General features: G+C 38.3%; 1 protein-coding gene across 3 annotated transcripts; it reads right to left on the bottom strand.

The window, feature by feature from the left end:
- Positions 1 to 1,475: 1,475 nt before the first annotated feature.
- Positions 1,476 to 22,080, bottom strand: LOC149221529 (E3 ubiquitin-protein ligase UPL3-like). Of its 3 annotated transcripts, none has more exons than XM_089385134.1 (17): positions 21,023 to 22,080; positions 19,808 to 19,918; positions 19,611 to 19,727; positions 19,225 to 19,395; positions 18,950 to 19,111; positions 18,139 to 18,387; positions 17,921 to 18,042; positions 16,494 to 17,826; positions 4,716 to 4,905; positions 3,271 to 4,604; positions 2,940 to 3,170; positions 2,732 to 2,836; positions 2,554 to 2,634; positions 2,393 to 2,464; positions 2,165 to 2,293; positions 1,973 to 2,083; positions 1,476 to 1,795 (listed from the first exon to the last, which is right to left on the bottom strand). In XM_089385134.1, the coding sequence occupies exons 1-17, from the start codon at positions 21,839 to 21,841 to the stop codon at positions 1,730 to 1,732; spliced, it is 5,403 nt and encodes a 1,800-aa protein (XP_089241260.1). In that variant the 5' UTR covers positions 21,842 to 22,080; the 3' UTR covers positions 1,476 to 1,729. The 3 variants fall into 3 exon arrangements, with proteins under 3 accessions (XP_089241260.1, XP_089241261.1, XP_089241262.1); XM_089385135.1 differs by having other exon boundaries at positions 2,393 to 2,461; XM_089385136.1 differs by having other exon boundaries at positions 18,139 to 18,171.
- Between the last annotated feature and the right edge of the window lie 614 nt (positions 22,081 to 22,694).

Genomic DNA, 22,694 nt, shown 5'->3' with positions numbered 1-22,694 from the left:
CTTGTGCAATCAATTCTCATAGGACAAATCTGCAATGGTGGATCAAGGGATAAAATGTTATACAGAAATGTTGTAGGTTGAGTATAGAATAATATAAAAGCTCAACCAAGGTGGAGAATGGTAATGGTAGGAGGAAGCATGCTAGAGTGGAGACCCAAAGCTCAAAAATCTGGGTTCAAACTTACAAAACCAAATAGAATCCATGCATAGAAGAAATATCTTAGCCTCAGGTTTTACAGAGGCTGAAAAATTATACATATTATATACCAAATAGCAATCGTTGCATAAAAAATGTATTTAATAAAACAAGCAGTAATAAAACCCATGGTTGTCCAAATTTATAACAATAGAGTGAAGTTGAAACCCAGTTAATTAGAAAAATGAAGTTGCCAACCAATTGGAAAATCTCTATAGGGAAAGTGAATTCATGGAAACAACCTCTACACTTAAATCACACTTAGCCACATTGCCACATTGGACAAATCATTTTAACATACTTTATAGTATTTTGTTTTGTTCAGCACAAAAGATTATTTGAGATTTTATAGTCAAAGCATGCATTTGCTTTACCTCCATAGAAAAAAAAAATGGTTTGGTTTTGGGGTGAAACCTCAAGATCAGGGTTTCAACATTAAAAGTTAATAGTTTAAAGAGTCACATTTTTTGTATTATATAAAACCTTATTTCCTTATCTTTGTGTGCTTCCATCTGAAGCAAGCACAATAGTAATATGGTGCTTAAAACCTTATTTCCTTATCTTTGTGTGCTTCCATCTGAAGCAAGCACAATAGTAATATGGTGCTTGAGATAGATAGATGTAGATACAATTCAGATAAATGGATTAGAGAAGATGACTATCAGACTAGCCCTTAGCGTTAACTCAATCAGTTGGCATCAATATTGCCAAAATATTACTGGTACTTCAGAAAGCAATTTCCACAAAACTAGACACACCAAATCTAAGCCACCAACTTTAAACTAGATACCATTTTCAAAATGAGTGAATACCAGGGGATTTCCATCATACTTTTGAAACATATTATTTGCAAAATAAATGACATGTTATCTACGTTACAAGCATTAATTTTTACTATTATGTATATTTGCTAAAGCACGGGTATAATGTGCACCCACTTCTCTTGTCAAGATTTGAATATTAGAAATCTGAGATGACCATTCTCTAAGATATTAGACGAAATGGATAATTCAAAGCTTTACATCATAATTATAAAAGACGAAATGGATAATTCAATGATTGATATAATGAATACAACCATGATCTAGGCACGATTAGAGAAAGCAACACCAGGTTCTCCAGCCCTGGCATTTGCAATTTCCAATTGCAGTGATGCTAACCAGGTGAGAAATTTTTTTCCATAAGATATAACAGGCTCAACTGAATACTCTTTGCACTAACAAATTGAACTGATGTTAAATCAGGTAATAGCCATTCACTTCTATGGCGTACTATATAATATGCCCAAATTGAATTCCCTGCTACTAGCATAGTAGGTGAAAGGAAGAGAAGCCTCAGGCATCCTGTTGCATGCTTAGTCAACAACAATTGCAGAGTGGTAAGCAGATCAAATTGCGATCAAGTATTACAGATATTTACATGTCATGGATTTCACCATTTGCCAGAATTTGGTGCTTAAAGAGTCGAAAAATGTAGATTATATCACATGCTTTTGAACAAAAGGATACCGGACTTTTCTTCTACATACGAAACTCACGAGAGGTCAAAAGAACCTTGCCCTTCAGTGATGGCATATAACAGCCTATCACGCATTACCTCCTGCAAAATTTTGCATCGTTAGAAACACCATATGTTAATTAATGCATAGCATCTAATACTATGACAGAACTTCAAACCTTGGATGAGTATGGAGGAAGTTTGAGGTAATTTGCACAAGTTAGAAACACCATATGTTAATTAATGCATAGCATCTAATACTCTGACAGAACTTCAAACCTTGGATGAGTATGGAGGAAGTTTGAGGTAATTTGCACAAGTCATAACACTCGGCAATTCTGCATCCATTGTTCTTTGTGAATTCGGATCTCCAATTGCTCCTGAAAAATTCTGCACTCCAAAGAAAAACATTTAGAGCCCATTTCCATAAAACCCCTTAATTAAGTACACAAGAAACTATTAAGCACTTACCTTCCGAACAACAGTCAACTTTGGGTTCAGAGCACCCAACCCTCCAGGAGGAAGCCTTGGGCAACCAGTAATAAACTGCAAAAATGCTTGCTGCTGTGAAGGGGTGAACTCTGCCATGATTTCAAGAAGCTGCAGGCAATGCACAAAAAATTATATGACAATATCTATTAAAACAATACTGCTTACCCATAGATAACCTTCAGTAATATCTCATGAAAAAATACTCACATTTAAAATGGGAGGGCTTTGAGCCGTATAGCCATGATCAAATTTGACGTAATCAGTAAGTGTTTCAGCCTGCTGAAACATGTCACATATTAAGACTTCTGTACTGACAGAACATTGATGAAGCATAGCTCAAATTTTTAAATGGTTTAGATTTTACGTACCACCCACAAGTTACGCACACCACAGAAAAGATAATCAAGCTCATTTTCAGTAAATATTTGCAAGGATGAGAGGGGAAGCACCTGAAAAATATCCAAAAATATAAATATGCATTAATCACCAAAAAGGCTACAAAATTGATTCAGAAAAATATGCAAACAAATGTGACCATTAAAGGACCTGATTGAATCCTGTTCGGAAGGCTTCTATTTGTGACATGACTCCTGTTTTGATAGTTGCATCCACAACTAATGACACGTATTCTTCCACATTATCAATGTTAACCTGCAAAAAGGAATGCATAAATGATGACAGATACCAAACTTGAGAGAAGTTAAAAGGTAACAAATTTCAGGAAATCAGGAAAAATGAGGATTTCATTAAGTACCAAAATGTTGTTCCCATCTGGTTTGAGAGGATAGTCAGGGAAACCAGGAAGAGTGAAATCAATACAAAGATCTTCAACTCTTGCACCACGATAAGATAAATTTGATATTGCCTCTTTTGTATCGCCAGGTATTGACTCCAAGAATTTTTTACGGTGGACTAGGGCTTCCATTTCTTGCAGAGTTGATCCAAGTTGAGCATCAAAGGACCGGATATCATGTAAATCAAGCTCCTATATGGACACAAATGAACAATATTCCCATCGTTGGTTAGCTCTAACAAGAATCACCTACTAAACTGAGAGTGATAAGGTCTAAAGACAGAAAAATTACCTGCCCAAGAACAAGTTTATAAAAAGCTGTTGACAAAGGCAAGTCTAGAAGCCGGCCATCTTGAAGAGCTTTTGCCATTAGACGTCCAAGAAGACAAAAATTATCTCTCACTTTGGAAAATCCACTTCCATTTGAACAATCTGTATTAGAAGGAAATGGACGAGGAAATAAGCCAAGAGGTGCTTGAACAAACCGACCACTTTGTTCTGTATGCCCACGGTGTGTGTTATTCTTTGTAGCTGACAGAGACAGATGATCTTCTTCAGCATCTGGCATCAGAACATCGCTTTCTACAACTTCTTTAGGTGATGAGTTTGTTCTCCACATGCCTAGTGTACTCCTTTGCAATTCCTGGCTAACAAGTGTGTAGAACTCGAGAGTTGGCCCTAGACCAGTGCCAACCTCCCCAAAGTACTCAACTTCAAGGACAGCCTTCTGACCAGAACAGAACATTTCCATCACCTTCACAGCTGAGTCCAATATACGCCGTCTTGAGACTCTAACCTTTTGGCGTTCCAGTCTAACAACATTGCGTCCACGGTTGTTTACCAAATTTGGATTTTCAGCACTCTGCTGCTGCTGAAAGTACTGCAATGCACGGGATAATCCTAATGCAGTGGAATAAAAATATTGCCTCCTTGTCTCAAATGGAAACAGAAATGGACAGGCTTTGGTCAGTTCTTGACACCAAGGTGGCATACTACCACTACATAATGCCAGAGCATCTTGCATCTGGCGTGTCAGCTTTGGTGTAAGCTTGTTACTTAAAAATTCTTCTTGGGGAACAACAGGCCCATTGACTTTCAATTCATCTAGGTTTGTCAATTTTCCTTCTGCAAAAGCATCAGATGAGGCCTGAGCTCTCAAAGAAGGAGCTAAACGGTTGAGTCCTTCTATTATTCGAAGTAACAACAAAATCTTATATGTGCTATTTGATTTGTCCAAGTCACAGGGAAGTTTTCTTTGCAAAATGCTATCTAGAAGTGACATATGCTCAGTATTCTTAGGTGTACAATACGTTTTGGATGTTCCAGTCAAATCCCTCTTGGCTGTTGCATCTGTGCTTTGATAGGTAATAGTGTAAACTTCATCCCAAAATCTTCGACTGTCATACCCAGAATAATCTGAACCAGCATACCTTTGCTCATATCCATCTAGTACTGTATGATGCATAATTGCCTGGTATAATGTAGATGACCTGTCAAGCTGCTTCCCACCAATAAAGAAGTTCAATCGAGGACAGACATTTGCATTTCTACGATTAGAAACAGTCCGGTGGTCTCTACTTCTGATAGCTCCTTTGGCACTGGTAGATGCATGGCCAGTCATAGCAGCTGCACCAAATGACAATGACACATGAGATTGCCGAGCTCCTCAATCCATTAGATTCTAATCCTAAACAGCTATGATTCCAACAACAGAAGAAAGTCCTAGTGTATTCTCACCAGTTGTTGCAGTTCTTGAAGCAAATGCACTGGAATATGATGGATACCCCAACTCTGCCTCATGCACTCGTTCAGCCAAGTAAATTTCATCCTCTTCATCATCTTCTTCTCCGTCCTCTTCGGAAGAGTAATCTTCTTCCATAGGTATAGCCTCTCCAATCTCAACAGGAGTGAAATCATGATCCTCATCCTTCAAGAAAAAAGAGATAAAGTGAAACATGATCCCTAAGAATGTCCCCAGAAAAGTATTTTGGTGGAAACATTAGTCATTGAATATGTGATTTCAAATCACTCCTATAAAGCTTGAATTAGTTTTAAAATAAACCAGAACAATTTAGAAATAGAGGATGGAAATTTGCATGCCCAAATTTCATGGAAACATATGGCACATGTGAGCAATAGGTTCAAGGAAAATTAACCCTCAATGAAGCTGCATGAGACAATAATAGAAAAATAACCCTCAATGAAGTTGCATCAGATAACAATAGAAAAATAACCCTCAATGAAGCTGCATCAGACACAAATAGAAAAGTAGCAATACCATGGGATTCCTGGGACTCTACTTCCTTATATAAGAGAACATTGATATCGCATTTCTGAAATAATCACTATTTTAGACAAGAAAAAGTGAGTTGCCGCCTTGGAAAACTCACAGTGAGGAACTAAAAAAAGTGCCGTGAGGAATTGGAAATGTGTTATACTGAGAGGAGAGTTTGAACTTTGAACTTTGCAGTGAGTTTTGATACGGAGATGTCACCTTGTTAAACTTATGATCATGTTATGCACCTTGGAAAGCACATTTATGTCATGAAGGAAAGTTAAGTATTAACTCAAACAATGGCAAAAATGGCAAGTAGTGTCACATATAAAAAGGGCCATACAATATTCTAATATTTATAATATGGTGAATCAAAAAGGGACCACCCCTTCCTAAGTCAGTCCTCCTTTCTTAAACCAACGCACTTGATGATGTGGTAAAAGGAACCATCACCCATATGTTTAGAGCATTAGTATATGAGATCGATTTTGATTAGTTTTGGAGATGTTTTCCTTTACTCTAAATAAGAGGACAAAAATTTGCAAGATTTTGAATGTCAAACCATAGAGGAGCCTCTTGCTACATTGGGGCAGCTTATAGTGATATAGTTAAGTCCTATGTTATACTATCCAGTCATCTACCGAAAGATCACAACATTTAACATGCTATATTTAAAAATTAGGTATATGTATACATTCTTGGGGTAAAGGGCTACCTCACACTTGCTTTAAGAAGGCACCAAATGACCCTCTAACTCGATTACTTTGTAAAATCTTAACCACCAAAATCCATTTCCCAAGTAGGTGAGGCATTAGTCTACCGTCTGCCTTTCACTCATCACCAAAGCTCCTCTTATTTCACCATTTTCCACCTACATGAATGCTAAGTTCTCTTTACACCTACTCCTACTACACAAAGTGAACCTAGGAACCAACAGGGAAACCCCTCTTGCCTAGGAAATTTTTCCAAGTCTAAAGTGCAGAAGATGATTTTTCATAAAAATCATGGATCTTCTTTCTTAAAATACAGATAGATTCATTAAATGCTTTTATGAAGCTTAAGGCAAAGCTAGAGGAAGAATGTGGTAGACTCTATATGGAGGCAGAGACATGATGGTGAAAATGGAGTAATGGAGTTACAGATATGATGAAAATGTTGATAAGTCAGTTCTAGATGAATATTGGGCGAAAAAGATGAAACCAAAGGTAAACCATTTAAACATAATTGATTAATTGCTTGTGTATAAATGGTTATTTGGTATGTTGACAAAATGAAGGTATCTAGGCCGGTGAATTCTTGCAAAAATATTGATATCAAAATACCAATGAGATTTTGATATGAATCGGAATGATGATCACTGGTTTGAGGCTACCAAATCTATGAACCCACAAGGAAATGAAGTAGAGAAGTTTGAGCAATTATAATGTGATATTGTGCAGGTATTACTAGTGGCAACAAAGCTGCCACACTCCAGCAATGGAGGAGGCAGAAGGCCTAAAAATATATGTATTGAAAGCAGAGTTCCAACTGTCCAATGACATAGGAGGTGGAAGGCTTGAAGATGTAAAAAGAGAAGAGCTCCCACAGTTAAATCACGGAAGAGGTGGAAGGCTTTCAAGCATGAAGAAAAATGGAATGCTAGATATAGAAATGGAACCAAAGTTGCTGGACGCATCGAGACTACTTCCACCAAAAGAAATCCAATATGATTTGTGGATGGATGTAAAATGACTTCATGATCATATACAGGTGGTTGTGGATCAACCACAAGACTCGAATCTGGCTGAGGAGTCAATGCTTGATCATGTGATATATATATAGCTCAACAATCAAACAAAAGCAATAAAATATGATTGCTGGACGGATATAAAATGACCACATGATCATATACTGGTGATTGTCGATCAACCGCAAGAATCTAATCTGGCTGACAAAATATCATTGTTGGTAATTTCTCCCAAAAGCTCTGCACGATCTTTACTAACTTCATTGTCTGCAACATCTATCTTTAGTCCTTCTTTACTCTGGCTTTCTTCAAGGTCAATAATCTTCAATAATTGTTTAACATCTATCAAGTCTTCTATATCAATCTTCGGTAGCTACTCTCCTTGGGCTTCAGTCCTCAATAGTTGTCCAATATTTGCATAATTCACTACAACTATGTTTAACAACTGCTCTTTCCTCTACATCACAAGATTATGTGAATTTCCTTCTTCTAACTTCTGAAAAATCATATTTTCCTTTCCCTTATGACAACATTAAACAGTTGCCTTTCTTCAATGTATCTTGCATTTACACACAAAATATTAGCTTCAAAACTATGAGACACCAAGGTCTTCATAAGATTCTCCATTTGGTTTGTATTAGCTTCATCAGTTCTCCTGAGAAACTCTTTGTTCCATATTCATATGAATGGATCTCTTCCTTTCCAAACATTCCTTTGACCTCAATAATTCCTTTGCCATCCTCCTTTTGGCTTATCCTTTGGATGTCATCTAATTGGACATCTTCCTTCACTTGACTGTAACTTTTCTCCTTATTCTTCCTATGACTATGGGTAGTCATCTCTTCACCTGTTGATTTGACAGTTTCCAACAACCGCTTGTCTTCCCTCAAGTTTACATGACCTGCAAACACACAACAATTATCAATTTTCAAAATACAAGATCCTTCATCCTCTTTTGATGCTTCAAGCACCAATCTTCCATCATAGATCTTCTGGATTTTAGCAAATCCTCTTTGTTGTGACTCCATTTCTTTGAGTCTCTCCTTCTCTAACAAATCAATATGAATTTGTTCAAGTTCCTTGAACTCGTTTATCAACTTGCCATTCCACCTCTGTTGCAATAGCTTCCACTTGACCCTTTTCTTCGTTCTCCATCTGTATCTTCGGTCTTCATCTGTCTTCCTTTGTACTACCAAACTAATCTCTTGTTCTTCATTCTGTTGCCAATTGCTATGCTCCTACAATTTAATGCCTTCCTCAAATTTGCTCTCATGTTGTTGATCATCTCTTTTAAATTGTTGGTTTCTTCCATCTTTATCCTGCTGGATTAATACTTCTGTCTCCTTCATGTCTCTAAGGACATAACTTCCTTGTTGCTCCTAATCTTCCATCTCACCTTCAAATAATCTCTGCTCAATTTCTCTGATTTCAGCATCATATTTATTAATGTTGTCTTCCATAACTTCAGTCACATCATTAACTGAAAAGTCTAAACATTTACTTAACTCTATAAATGTTAGCAACTTTCATCCTTATCATGCATAGTAACCATAATCTCTTCTTTATCAAGTTCTGAAAGCTTCATTTCTCCTTCAAGCTCCTTGAGCAATCTTTCAAAGAATTCTAATTCCATGTGAAATCTCTCCAGCAGTTCATCACAACTAACATTTTCCAGCAATCTTCTTGAGTTATCCTGTTTTCTGCACTATCATATTGCAAAGTTCTTTCATCAATTTCATCAGACAAATTCATTTGCTTACCTTCTTCGAATACGACTATGGCATTTTCATTAGACTTCTGGTCCATATCAACTTCATCTGACTGTCTTACACCAAACAAAAATTCATCTATGAGTTCTTTCTACTGCAATAAATCAGTGCCTTTGATCAGGAGCTCAAGACCAAGTGTCGAAAAATGCTCAAAAATGAAATTGCTCAGAACTATTTCGAACCTGAATGACTGGAAAGAGCTCGTCCTCCTGATTTCGACGCCGTGAATGGTTCAAAAAACCTCTTTCAAGCTAAAATTCCGCATAACCTCAAGTTCAAGCAAGGTTTTTTTTTAATTGAATCTGAGTGTTTACTTCTCTTATTTCTTTAGGCAGAGTCTGTAGAGGGCCAGGTAGCTTCTGGATCTCATCCTCTCTTTAGAGGTGACATATCCAGTAAATGCCCCTACAGGTTGGTATCAGAGCACTTGGTTTGCTTGATTGACATCACAATAGCTTGATTGTATCGCTTGAAAGGTGTTTAAAGCAGTGTAGAAGATTGACTGCTTTACTATTTTGCAAACTGCATGTTGTTTGAGTTTGCTAAAGTTTGGGATAGCTACTGATTAGCTAAGTCTTGGAGAAGACAAAAAGGAATAGGAGATATTTTCCTTACCCCAAAGGACCTCAAAACCATTCCAAGATTTTCAATTGAGATGATTTGTTGTTGGCTGCTTGAACAAGATTTTCACTTGTTTTGTGAGTTGTTGGCTGCTTGAATGTGATGGTTGTAAAGACATTTGGGTTAAAAAAGCATTGTCATCTGTTTCGAAAAGCTTTAAGAACATTGTTGAAATTAATTTGTTCATTGGCATCATAATGACAACTTCTTCAAGTGAAGTTTCCTCCTTCACCAAGTTCTTCGATGAGGATATGAAGCGTGAATTCCTTATATTGAAGGATATGGTGCAGATCCTGTTTGAGGATAGAAGAGAAAGCACAGAGCTTCATGAGAAATTGTTGGCCATGAAGCAAGAGAATGAAGAAATTCTTCTGGTTGCAGCTTCATCAAACCCCAAGAGGCTTTAACCAGGAACATGCGTGAGAAAGAGGTAATCCATTCTGATTTGTCTTCAATTTCCTCTTTAGAAAGATGTGTTGGATCTTTCGAAAAGTATACAAAAGGAGTAGGATCTAAGTTAATGATTAAGATGGGTTATGAAGGCAGAGGATTAGGAAAGCATGCACAAGGCATAATTGAACCCCTTTCTGTTGAGGAATGACCCAAGAATTTTGGACTTGGTTATGTGCAATCAAATGGCGAAGACTCAAAAGCCATGAAGGCATGTGAGGCTAATTCAAAGAGAACTTTTGTTCCAAGTTCCATGAGACAAATATGTCAAATTTGTTTCAAAGATGATTGCCATTGCTTTAAGCCTTTTTCGCAGCAAGAAGATGGTAGACATGCAGCTTATGGCAAGCATGCAATTTTAAACAGTTTTCAAGACAAGAACGATGATGTTAGCTTGCAATTGAAAGCTAAAGCCTCTACATTATACTATCAAGAGGTATAAATCTTCTCATGATCAAAAAGGAGGAACATGCAAAGCAGCACAAGAGGTATAAATCTTCTCATGATCAATTTGAGTGTGTTTCTACAAGGCATGATATTTTTACATGCTTTAATGGAAGAACGATTTCTTGTACATATTGTGGTCAATTTAACCATCATGTTTCAAGATGATGGATGGAGAAGAAAGCATACAGGGAACAGATGAAGCAAAGACTACCTTCAAAAAAGGTGCATAAGATTTGCACTTTTTGACAAAAGAAGGGACATGTCTCTCATTGTTGGACTTTACATCCAACTCGTCGTTCCACACACATGCCGCAAGAGGACAGGAAGATTGGCAAAGATGGAACCAACGGCAAAAATCGCCATTGAAATGGCTTGGTAAGAAGTGGATGGACTTCTTAAACCAGTAAGACATACTCCTTTTGTACATAAACAAACTTCGGATGTATGCATGTTTTTTTTATGTTGTTGCAAAATTTCGCCATGGAGGTAAAAGATGAGTATGGTACTCACTATTATTGCAGCAATGTCTTTCATTTCAGCTCTTGTCACCCACATGTTGTTTTTTGGGTTAATGTACCTGTTGGTCTTTGAAAGAATATTTGAAAGTTGCACCTGTACATAGTGGTTGTAGGTGTATTTGTCGAACTAAATATAGTTCATTGTTCATGATACATGCATATGTGTTTGTAAATGTATCTTGTTATCAGTGGTCTAGTGTCGCTTGTGAGCGCACTTTTACATTGTCGATTGTTTCACACAATGTTTATCGACTTGTGTCGCTTGTGTCGATTGATTATCGACTTGTATCGGTTGTGTTGCACATGATTTGTCGACTTGTGTCGGTCGTGTACACACATGCTACTATTATGGTTGAGTCCATTGTTCAGCATATTTCAGGACAACTTCTTGTTGATGATTGTCTTGTTGCACAAGTACCTTTGGTGTCATTTGGTGCAGGGAAGGAATTGGTGCAAAGCAGTGCACAATTCTATGTGTTGGAAAAGCATGCAAGCAAGAGGCCTTAAATTCCAACATGGGTCTTTACTTGATTGAGAAGTTTTTGCAGCAAGTATACCAAGAGTTTGGGGATTACAGCATGCTACAGCCGTTAAAAGCATTCTTCTACAGCTACTTCATTTTGGAAGTTTGTTGTGGGTATTGGCCTAAGTCACCTTCAGCTTTTCTTCTGGAAAGGAGGTGCCATTGATGGGCATAGTGACAGTTGGCAAGCCCGCATGGTCAGTGGAAGATTTCAGCTCATATATCAGCAAATTTCATTGCTGGTTTCTGCAATTTTCAGTTTGTCTGGCGAGCAAGCTTGGTCGAGATTTGACAAGTACTAGGGTTATGCAACAAAATTCACCATGACGACAATTGGCAAGGCAGGACAATTTGGCTTCAGTATGCTCATTTGCCTGAACAAAAGAGGATGTTTGTGTTCTCTCAAGTGTTGTATAATTCAGTTCAAAGATTCAGTAAGCTTTGGGGACTAAAAGCCTTCTCATTTGGGAGTTGTGATCAGGAGCTCAGAACCAAGTGTCGAAAAATGCTCAAAAATGAAAGCGCTCAAACTGGTTCGAACCTGAACGACTAGAAAGAGCTCATCCTCTTGATTCTGGCGCCGCGAACAGTTCGAAAAACGCTCTCCGTATGAGAAAGTTATGCCAAAAAGAAAAATTGCCCAATGACACTGAAATTTTGAATTTTAAAAAAAAAATTAAAATAGAATATTCACGAGAATATTCTTGTTGGGCAACCAATCACAAGATGCCACGTGGCAATGACATCAACATATGTATGGCATTGGTTTAAAATTTTTGGCAACAGTGAAGTTCGATCCCGTGACCTCCGGGTCATTAACTGATCGTTTTACCGTTGAGCCACAATGACAGAATTTGTTTGTATTTTGAAATTAACGGTTGAAGAGCTTTGTAATGGTTTTGGGTGGGGCCCGAAGGGGGCTAGCCCCCATATTATACAACTGTGGCGCCAAACCATGGGCTTAAGCCCCCAAACCACCAACGGAAACAAAACGGTTACCGCATAGTTTGATGCAACGTGTTCACATTGCATATAACACAGAGTTAGTGCAATGTTAGCCCGAATAGTCCGATGCTAACTCCTATGTAAAACCGTCGTTCCCATCAGCCGTTCACATGTGCCATAAATATAACTGAAGTTAAAGCCAACCGTAACTGTCAGTTTAGTGGCAGTTCTGGTAGTAGACTTCAATGAGCCATAACTTTGGCTAGGAAAGTCCTTTTTGGATGAATTTTTTTTATTTTGGGTCTCTTCGACCTTCTGAAGCCATTGGCACAGATTTCACAGCCATCTGAGGTCATTTGTAGGTGGTTTTGCTTCGTAGAAGTTCCAAAAGCCACCAGGGCCATATCAATTTGGGAGCTGCATTGGGATGTGTGCAACCATTAAATGTGGAACGAAAGTCATTTCTGAATGAATTTAGTGTTTTGAATCCATTTCTATAGCTCATTTTGCCTGTTGAGACATTCTTCTCACTGTTTAGCTTCAGGGAAGCTTTCAGGGCCACCGGGGCCATTTCAGTGTTTGAGTTGTGTTAGACTATATTCATCCATTTTTGGTGAAACAAAAGCCTATTTTTGTTGTAATGAACCTTCTAAATCCAATGAAGGTGTTTTCAGAACCATTTGGAGACTTCTAAAGGCTGAGATGCTGAAGGGAAGTTTCAGGCAGCCCAGATCCAACCATGAAGGAAGGCCTAGATCAGGGATGCAGTGCTCGTTTTGAGCAAATGAACAGTCATTTGTTGATATCAGATATGTGCTGGAGACATTAGCAAAGGTTTCAAAGACATTTGAAGCATTCTGAAGGATTTTGTGCCATTAAGAAGCTCAAGGAAGCTTAGTGCACCTACTGAAGGAATCAAGTCCAAGGAAGCCTAGATCTGCCTGCACAAAGAGGACAGCCATGACAGGGATGTATATGGTTTTTCTAAACCCATAGGTTCAGCTAGTAACCTTTTGGAGTTGAGTGTTGAACTTGTAAAAGAATTCAAGCCATAATCCCAAAGAGCCAAGTCTACTTAACTAGAACTCACATGAGACATAGCCCACGAGATTGGGGTGAACTCCTTGTTAAATTTGTTGTTATGTGTGATGTTTATTTGCTGCCTTATATGTCTGATATATATGTTTAATATCAACTGAAACAAATCAAGTTAAAACACAAACAAAAGAAAAGACATACACCTCTTTCAAGCTAAAATTTCCCATAATGTCAAGTTCAAGCAAGGTCTTTAGGCAGGGTCTGTAGAGGGCCAGGTAGCTTCTGGAACTCATCTTCTCTTTAGAGGTGACATATCCAGTAAATGCCCCTACAATCTATCTCTGTATTAGAAATAAGAAGTTCACATATTTGAAAATTTAAACTTGGAGTATTTGTGCACTCATTTACATAAATGAAAATGGATACATTGCACCCTTTTTCAAGTACATTCCATTTTCAGATCAACCTTCTTCCTCTAAAAGACATCCTCCATCATACTTCACCTCGAGAGCTTCATTCCTGTTTGTGATAGTTTCACTAGATTGTCCATCATCCTCTGCATATCCTGCAAACATACACAAACTATGAGAATTAAAATCACAAGGCTTCATTGCCTTATCTACTTCCCTTGTCATCATATCTTCTAATTGTCCTGAACTATGCCAATAGGCCATGAGATCTTCAATTGATCTCTCATTATCCTCTTCACCCAACATTTCACCCTGTTCTGGTCTACAAATGGAAACTTCCATTTCTGCCTCTGCTTCTCTAAGGTTTTCCATCAACCACTTTACCTATTCTTGTTGCAGCCTTTTCTACAACTTAGGCCACTTCATTGACTTCTTCTTCAAGACCCAACCTAGTCTTTGGTTCTCCTCTAGCAACATTACTAACACATTGAGTTCTTCTCTTATCTCAGTGATTTCCTTGTCAATCTTTGCTTGACTCGTCTGTTTCCTATGGATTGTTTGAGCACCCTTCTTATCTTGTAGGCTTCTTCTGAACTTTCCATATGACTTTCCATAACCATCTTCTCTTCTATGTTAACTCTACACCTGCAACCAATCAACTTCCTTCTAAGTTGATCTTCTCACCAAGCTTCTCCTCTGCTTGGTCTCCAAGTCCTCTTTCCTTAGAACTTGCATCGAGCACTCTTGCTCTCTCTCTCTGGTTGCTCCACTCACTTCTCTTAAGGACTCCTCTGTCCCTATCTATTCCAAGCCTCAGCTAGAATGAGGTTCTACTACAATCTCTAAGAACTTCCAAAAGTTCTTCTACAGTCCTACTGCTGTAGTCCTGTGCCCAACATTGCCATTCATTCAACCGCTGCAACTTTCATACCTTTGTATCATAAATCTTCATAAGCAAGGCATCCTTCTCGCAAGGAAGTTTCTTCCCTTTCCTTGCTCTGATACCAAAATTGATGCAACCATATGGCTGCCACACCCTAGATCACCTTATCGGGACTCATTCACCCTTATTAGCCTTTAAGCTTCATGCCCACATATGCATATCGGAAGCGTAGTTTGGTGCTTTTTCTTTAACGACGGACCACAACACATTATCAAATATTTCTTTAGTAATCGGGTCCATTTAAACTATCAGGATTCCACAACACTATTAAGAGCGTTAATATGTGCTCTAGTTATAAAAACCCCAGGCAACACATTGTAACGAAATACACATGGGCAAAGGGAAAACCCCGCTCCAAACATATAACCAGATCTCAAGATTTATAATCCCACTTCTATAAATATCAACAGGTTCGCTCTCGATCCATTGCCTTCCCATTGCGCGCTCCGATCACCAATCCCCAAACAGCTGATCTCCATTCCCTTTTCCAATCCAACGATTCGCAATTGTTTCAAGCAGACAATTAACACAGGGATTAACTGCCCTAGAAAGCGGTTTCCCTATTCACCCTTGCTACTACGTGTCAAAGGGTGAATGGGATCGGGTGACCACCATTCAATACCGCTTACAGTTCGTCAGTCACCCGAAATACCACGCATTTTAGCAAAACTACTTTCACGATCCAACGATCACGGTTGATCATGATCTAACAACTACGATTTGATCGCATATCGCATAGTCGCAATCCTCCAAACCAGGCTCTGTCCGCTCTAAAGCGCCGATTCGATATTCTTACGGACCCGATATGGATATAAACCACTCTTTATAAAATTTCAAATCCGGATTTCAGATCCGACTATGTTTTGCGTCGATTCTTAGTGTAATTTGGGTTTTTCGCTTGTGGGACCAAAACTATGTAAATAGACTTCGCTGACCCGCATCAACAATGACATTTAAAATAAAGCCCCGACTTCTATCAATCATACGTTTTAGGCATTAAACATAACAAAACTAAGGGATGATCACTCTGCCCAAATACAAAGGAAACAAAGGAATAGCGAGGGTTTCCGCAGGCTCGATAATTGATCACACACATAATATCATTCATTCAACATAAAACGATTACAGAGTCTCACCTTGGTCGATTACACAATTGAAAGATCTCTATTCAAAATACAATCCACACACTATCCTCGCTCTCTTTCTACTCAATCCTCTCTTGAATATTTCCTCTCTGAACTGATTCTTCAAATTAGCGGCCTCTGTTCCTCATCTGCCCGTAGGCTTACAATTCCATCGTGAATCTTATCTCTCTCTGTCTCTCCTCCCTTCAGAAAAGAAAGGGAAATACATATATGTCCTATCTAACCATCTCCTTCCACAAATTAAATAATTCACTGCATACTTAGAAAATCATATCCTACCTTAACTAATCAATATAACTAATTGGCTTGATCTCCACACATGGAGGATCACTTGCCATTTATTTCCCAATTCTGTTCAGAATTAGGCAACATTTAACTACTTATATAATTTGATATTAATACAAATTAAATAACCAATTCTTCCTCCAAACTTTCATTAGCCACAACATGTGACCACACCATCACATTGTTGTCTAGGTCTAGATGCTCCTGCATCATATATACAGCTCAAACTCAAAGGTTCAGAAATCCTAGGAAAACATGTTACCATGTTGTCATATTTGCAAGCATGGTACTTAGCCCATGCTTCTGTGGGACAGAATTATTATCTACACCTACAACTAAATACCCATAAGCAATTCCATTATTCCTAAAAGCAATGCGATCTATTTTGTAGGGGTAACAAAAGAAAAACAGAATGAATACCTCATCACTAGACTCTCCATTTTGTTGCTTCACTTGTGAATAGCTGTCCATTGTTGCTTTTCTTCGTGCTGCACTCCTTGTTTCTGGGCCCCTGAAATCATCAATGACATTCCTTGAGATGGATTTGCCCTTTTCCTTTGATGCTTTCAAATGTGCAGAGTCCATGGCATTTGTAGTGCTTCCCAATACTGTCAATGATTTTGATCTTGTTGAAGGCCGACTCTCAGCAGCTTGTGCAGGTATTGTTTGAGATGGTGTTGATACAGATGTGGAACCAGGTTGCACTTCACCACTATGACATCTGGTTTCAGTTTCATTTGTCTGAACTTTGGACCAAAGTAGATCTTCAAGATCAGCAAAACTAGCCAAAGGGTTCATAAATAGAACACTTGAGTGATCACGAAGAGACTTTTCTCCTTGTGCTCTACAAAGACGTAGTTTTAAAGGCTTTGATAATGCATTTAATACTGATGAAATGCTAGTATTAGCACTGTGTGAATTTGGAATATGGTTCAAAACCAGCTCAAAATGTTCCAAAGAGGCTAGCGCATCATGCAGTTTTCGCACTAAAGTTGTTAAAGGAGTTTCTTTCCCTTCATAATTCACCGGAAGAGAAAGTTCAACAAATGACTGGAGCCTCTTTAATACCTGCTTGTGATGCTTCAGCAAGTTTTCTTTGGATAAAGCTCCCCCTGAAAAATAATTTAGTAAAGATTCCACAACTCCACTTCTAACAAATTCAAAAGTTGATACCCCATCCCCTTCACTAATCTCTCTCAGAATATCAGCTATAATATTTGATAGTTGATCATTATTAACAGCAACAAATTCAGTCCTTTTACCCTTGCCTTTTGATTTGGACTTTGGGTCAGTCAAATAACCATTTAATTTTGTGCAGAGACCTTTTAATTTGCAAAGACTATCTGTAGCTCCAGCATCAACACCTGAATCTGCAGAGAAATACGCATCTTTAAAATGCCTTGCATAGGCACTAATATCTAACTTAACATTTGCAATTGCTGATGTCCCCACAGATGGACGTGAACCACCTTTTCCTGAAACTGAATCTTTGGATCCCTCTATTCTAATTGCTTCATTTGTTGACCCACCAGGTAGTCGCTTGTTACGCCGTAGAGTTGGTGGCATTGTAGCACTTTCTTTTACAACTAAAGAAGAATCTGAGGATATAAGCATCTCTACTGCATGGACAACACCTTCCTTCATAAACAGCTTGGAAATTGTGAGAGGGAGCTTTTGCATTAGAACTTCTGCCATTTGCAGTGCTGGAATCAAAACTTCAACATCTTTCCCAGTTAAAACTCCTGCCAAAAAACTGCAGGTATACACAAACACATGTCAGCAGTAAATCTTAAAAATAAATTACAAGTTAAAACCTTGTGATCTTGTACATATTAGATGTCATATACCTTGGTATGTTTGTTCCCTGTAGTAAAGACTTTAACATGTCCTCTGTACCAAAGTACAGCACCTTGCTAATACCTTCCAGACATTTGTGTCTAACAAGAGAATTCACACTTGATCCATGCACCTGCTTAAGCACATAAAATTATACCATGCATATCCATATTATGCATAAATATCAAGAACATATTCACGTGTTATATCTACAACGGTACAATCTCACCTGAACCAACACTGGGAAGAGATCTGCTCCAAACTGCACCAAAAGTTCAGGTTTATCACGTAACAGTTTTTCGTGATCAGAAATATCTGCCACAGTTTTACTGGTTCCCACTACGTTTTCTCTACTGTTTCTGGGGATCTGTTTTCTTGTAGAACGAGTTGCACCAATACTATGAGTAGCGGGAAGCGAGATTGTCTTATGAGGTAATGATGGAAGAAGCTTATTCACCAAGGACACAATTTCATACAACTGTTTTAGAAAACAAGATTTAGTCAATAAATCTTATTAACTTGTACAAAAAAAATTAAAAGATATAGATGAAAATGATTGACATCAATTAACTACTCCAAAAAAGTATAGACAAAGCCAGTCTTACTATTTCAAACCAATAAAATCTACATTAATGGGAATCTTCCTCTCTTATAAACTCATGTATAATCAACTAGTTTACCCAAGGGAGTTCACACTAAGATCTCGAACTCAATAAATTTCAAATTTGTCAGGCATTACGAATACAGTTTATAGCTTCCTAATAATTAATTATCATAGTAAGAGTCTTGCATTTAAAAATGCTAGATCATCACTTTCCATAGAATATCATAACAGTTTTCTTCATTCTAAATTTAATCATTCATGACTAAACTTCATTGCTACCCTTTCCTCCAGACAGACATGAGTGAATTAAAAAAAAATTACTATTTATTCAAAATCAAAATCACTTGAGTACTGCCTAGCCTGACCTTACTTAGTTCACATGCCCCCATTTACAACAGACACTTATTGCATATAAATAATTAGACAAGAAGGTAACCTGATCAGGAGGCCTATTTGATGAAAAAGGAACAGCTATCTGTGAAACAAGGCCAGTGCTGGCTAGAATGTCTCTAAGGATGCCAGAGATCCCCATTTCAAGTAATTCCTTTGTAGATAGAGCAGAGCTGCTTGCACAAGTTGAAAGAAGCCTAATTAAAACCTGCACCAAGCCAAAGAACAACTTGAGTAGACCAGTTAGTAAAAGGTCCCTAATTTAGAGTTAAAAATTAATGATCTCACTGCTTGAAAGTACTTTATAAAAGGTTAGACTACCGTGTATGTTGAAGAACTAAGAGATGCCCGGGCACTGCCTGAGTTAGTGACATATATCAGATTTGCAGCTTGCGAAACTAGACTGTAGCTAGAGAGCTTGTTCAAGTTTTCTGGAGAAGAAGCACAAGCTTCTGCAATTCGAGCCAAGCAAAATGATGCATTCTCTACCACCTAAAACATAATTAAAATCCATTAGTAAGGCCCAAGCAGTCACAACTTTATATATAAGGAAGACCCACAAGCAGTCACAACTTTATATATAAGTAAGATCCACTAGCAGTCACAACTTTATATATAAGTAAGACCCACAAGAAGTCACAACTTTATATATTAGTGTAAGGAAACCACCCAAGATAATATCAAAATGTATTACAAATACAAAATACCTTAGTATCATTATCTGAAAGAAGGCCGGTCAAGGTTGGAATTGTTTCCATTGCAGAAGCGATAGTATCAGATGAAAGTTGTTTGCAAATGTTTGCAGCTGTTGACAAAGCTACTCTCTGAAGAATTTAAAATTTATATTAGCCATATGATTCCACTTTCCATACTCAACATAATATATACAAGGAAGATATCTTACCTTTACACCAGTGGAGAAAAAATCTAGGTAGGACAGTACTGCCATAAGAGCACCACCACGAAGACAAGCATATGCATGCCTATGAGAAATGTTTTCCAAAGCTTGCAAAGACTGCAACATAATGTATCACTTTATCAGACCCAACTAACAAAGACTGATTATATTAATTAATTGTTTGCATTATTTCCTATATATTTTAAGATGCCCAAGAAGCATTTTTACATAAACATCAATATATTGTCTTCATACTTTTGTGAAATCCAACGATACTAGACTGACCAAATAAACAGATTATTTCAGTCATAATTACAAAAGTAGCATCTCAGATATGTCATGATTGAAGTGGAAGTTTAAATTTATATCTACACAATATGACATGCTTGTGCAAAAGATTAACCAAAAACTGAAGATCTCGAGATTGGAAGCTTTATATGTTTACAAATGCTACTTGCTATATTGTGACTCCAATCTAGCAAGAGCATCTATATTGCAATTATATCCAGACATGTAAAAATGAACTAGTTATTCTAGAGCAGACAAAAAAAACGATCACATTTCACTAGTTCGACCAAAAGTGAAGTTATTCTTTGATGACAAGTGTACTAATTAACCGTAATTTCCACACATCTACCTTAAAAAGGCATCTACAACTTCAGAATATATGTGAAGGGTACTGACTAGCCCTATATTCCGCATATTTACCACGACAAGGTTAATTTTAACTAAACTAAATCAAGCCCTAAGACTTAAGGTCAATCACTGGATGCAAAACTCGTCTTAAATTCTGCATATTTAATTCAAGCTTTACAGTGAATGCATGATTTAGAGAAAACGAAGTTATTCTAGACAACCTAAAGGAAACTACTCGCATTTTACGATGAAATACAAAAGTGGACTAGTTTGCAGTGAATTAATTATTTGATGTCAAATATGTACTGATTGGCCCCAGGTTGCCCACATTTAACAGAAGACTTTTCAAAGTTTCGGAATTTATGTTATTGCACTTACCGTCAAGCATATGGATTGGCCCTAGATTATACATAATTCCCTCAAAAAGCACTTATTTTTTAGTATACTGATTGACCCTAGATAATGCACATTTTCCTCAAACTCTTAGAATTAGTCTCAGCCGTACCTATTGGCCCTAGATTCTGCGCCTTTACCTAAATAATGCTAAGGCTTCTATCAACAGAGAATTGAGTAAAAATGGCATACCTGTTCAGCCAAATCCATGTACTCAATGGTGAGCAAGCGGGCACAGAAAGCAGGGATTGCACCGTGATGCACAACGGCCGAACAAGAGGAAGGCAGAGCATCGCAGAGGTGAGTTAAAGCCCTCGCTGCGAGAAGCATCACGTCTGGAAAGCCTTCTCGATTCAGCAAACCGACCAACAAAGGCACAAAAGACTCGATTGAGAAGCCGGCGAGACTATTCTCGGTCGCCATTGACAAAATATTGCACAATTCAGTAAGCGCCTCAGTCTGACTAAAATAATCACCGTCGTCCCGCAATCGCGCCAGAATTTCCTTCATCCGGCCGTTCTGAGAGGCGGATGGGGGCAAAACGTCGTAATAACCAGCGAATTCCCGAAGCCGGCCCTCAAACGCTGAGGGCGGGTAGTGATGACTCCGGACGCCGAGGTCATCATCGTCGCCATCGTCGGCGTAATCATCTTCACCGCTATCCTCTTCTTCATAGTAATCGCTTGGAATTTCCCTCCGGTCCCGTTCTCGTTCACGTTCACGCTCCAGTTCCTGCTCACGGACCCTATCCACAGTCGCTTCCCGTTTACCTTTCTTATCGATTTCTTCTTTCTGTCGGGCAGAAGCTCCCACGGGGGGTTCCATGCGAGCAGAGGATCGGGTCAGGCGACGAGTGGGTGTGGGGGCAGGGGCAGCGGGGGCAGATGGAGGCGGTTCGATTCTAGCTCGTTTCTTGCCGTCGCTGCTGCTTTTATCAGTGGCCGCAGAAGTAACACCAGCAGGTGGCCTCTGCGATTTGCCCTCCGCGCGCTTACGGCTCCTCGTTTCCATAAAAGTAATCTGGGTTCACCGGGCCGTTCCTCGGCTCCCTCCCAGCTAAAAGCCTGTTGCTTACGGGTGTCTGCGCTTCAAGGGAGGAATTCCGGTGGCGACGCTGCGGGTTTGGGTTTTAGCCGGATGCCAATTCCTGCTTTGCATCTGCCCTGACGATCACCAAAGAAAAATGAAAAAGAGAAGGCAGTGGAAGCGGAAGATCAAAAGCGAATTCGATTTTGTTTTAGCAAAGCCTCGAGTACTTCCCCCTCTTGTTTTTATATTCGCCCTTCGCGGCACAGGGTAATTGGGGTGGTCACTTGGTGTGGGCCCCATTTTGCTGACGGGGAATCTCATATATTGGACGGAATCTTATGACGTAGACTGGGCGGAGTGTTAGGGCTAGGCGCCACTCCCGGTCTTTAACCGGGCATGCACCACGTGGTGATATTAACTTTTACTTTGACACGTGTCACATTCTTATTTGAAATGCTAACAGCTCAAATCTTATGAGCCCAGTAAGAAGGCCACGACAGCCTATTAAAGCCCCATTCTTTCTTTTTTCCTTTTTTTTAATTTCTTTTTTTAAATATAAAATCTATTGTACTAAACTTATTAAAGCATGCCTAAGATGTAAAATTGTACTAAACTTATTAAAGCATGCCTAACATGTAAAATGATTTTCTTATTAAAATGCAGTAATTTTTACAATAATAGTAAGGTGTGTAATTTTAATTTACCGTTATAAGGACTTTTATTTAAATTGTGAAATGTGATATATTAAAAGTTTTATATTATAATAATAATTTTGTGTTTTATATTATAATAATAATTTTAGAGTTATTTTTAGTGGGATTTTTTGGATTTTTCC

This window comes from Pinus tabuliformis, chromosome Q, assembly GCF_031772625.1.
Source record: "Pinus tabuliformis cultivar Carrire ecotype Pingquan chromosome Q, CPIR1, whole genome shotgun sequence".
Classification (NCBI taxonomy): domain Eukaryota; kingdom Viridiplantae; phylum Streptophyta; class Pinopsida; order Pinales; family Pinaceae; genus Pinus; species Pinus tabuliformis.
Note: the sequence above shows the minus strand (reverse complement) of the source record. Positions and strands in the feature narration are given on the sequence as shown.

What these genes read in the sequence shown, in the direction of transcription:
- LOC149221529 (XM_089385134.1), bottom strand. Translation starts at nt 21,841, where the DNA reads ATGGAAACGAGGAGCCGTAAGCGCGCGGAGGGCAAATCGCAGAGGCCA. An exon ending in TCTTCCCAGTGTTGGTTCAG is followed by an intron (nt 18,043 to 18,138) that starts GTGAGATTGTAC and finishes GTGCTTAAGCAG; the next exon opens with GTGCATGGATCAAGTGTGAA. An exon ending in TCCGAACAGGATTCAATCAG is followed by an intron (nt 2,635 to 2,731) that starts GTCCTTTAATGG and finishes GATATTTTTCAG; the next exon opens with GTGCTTCCCCTCTCATCCTT.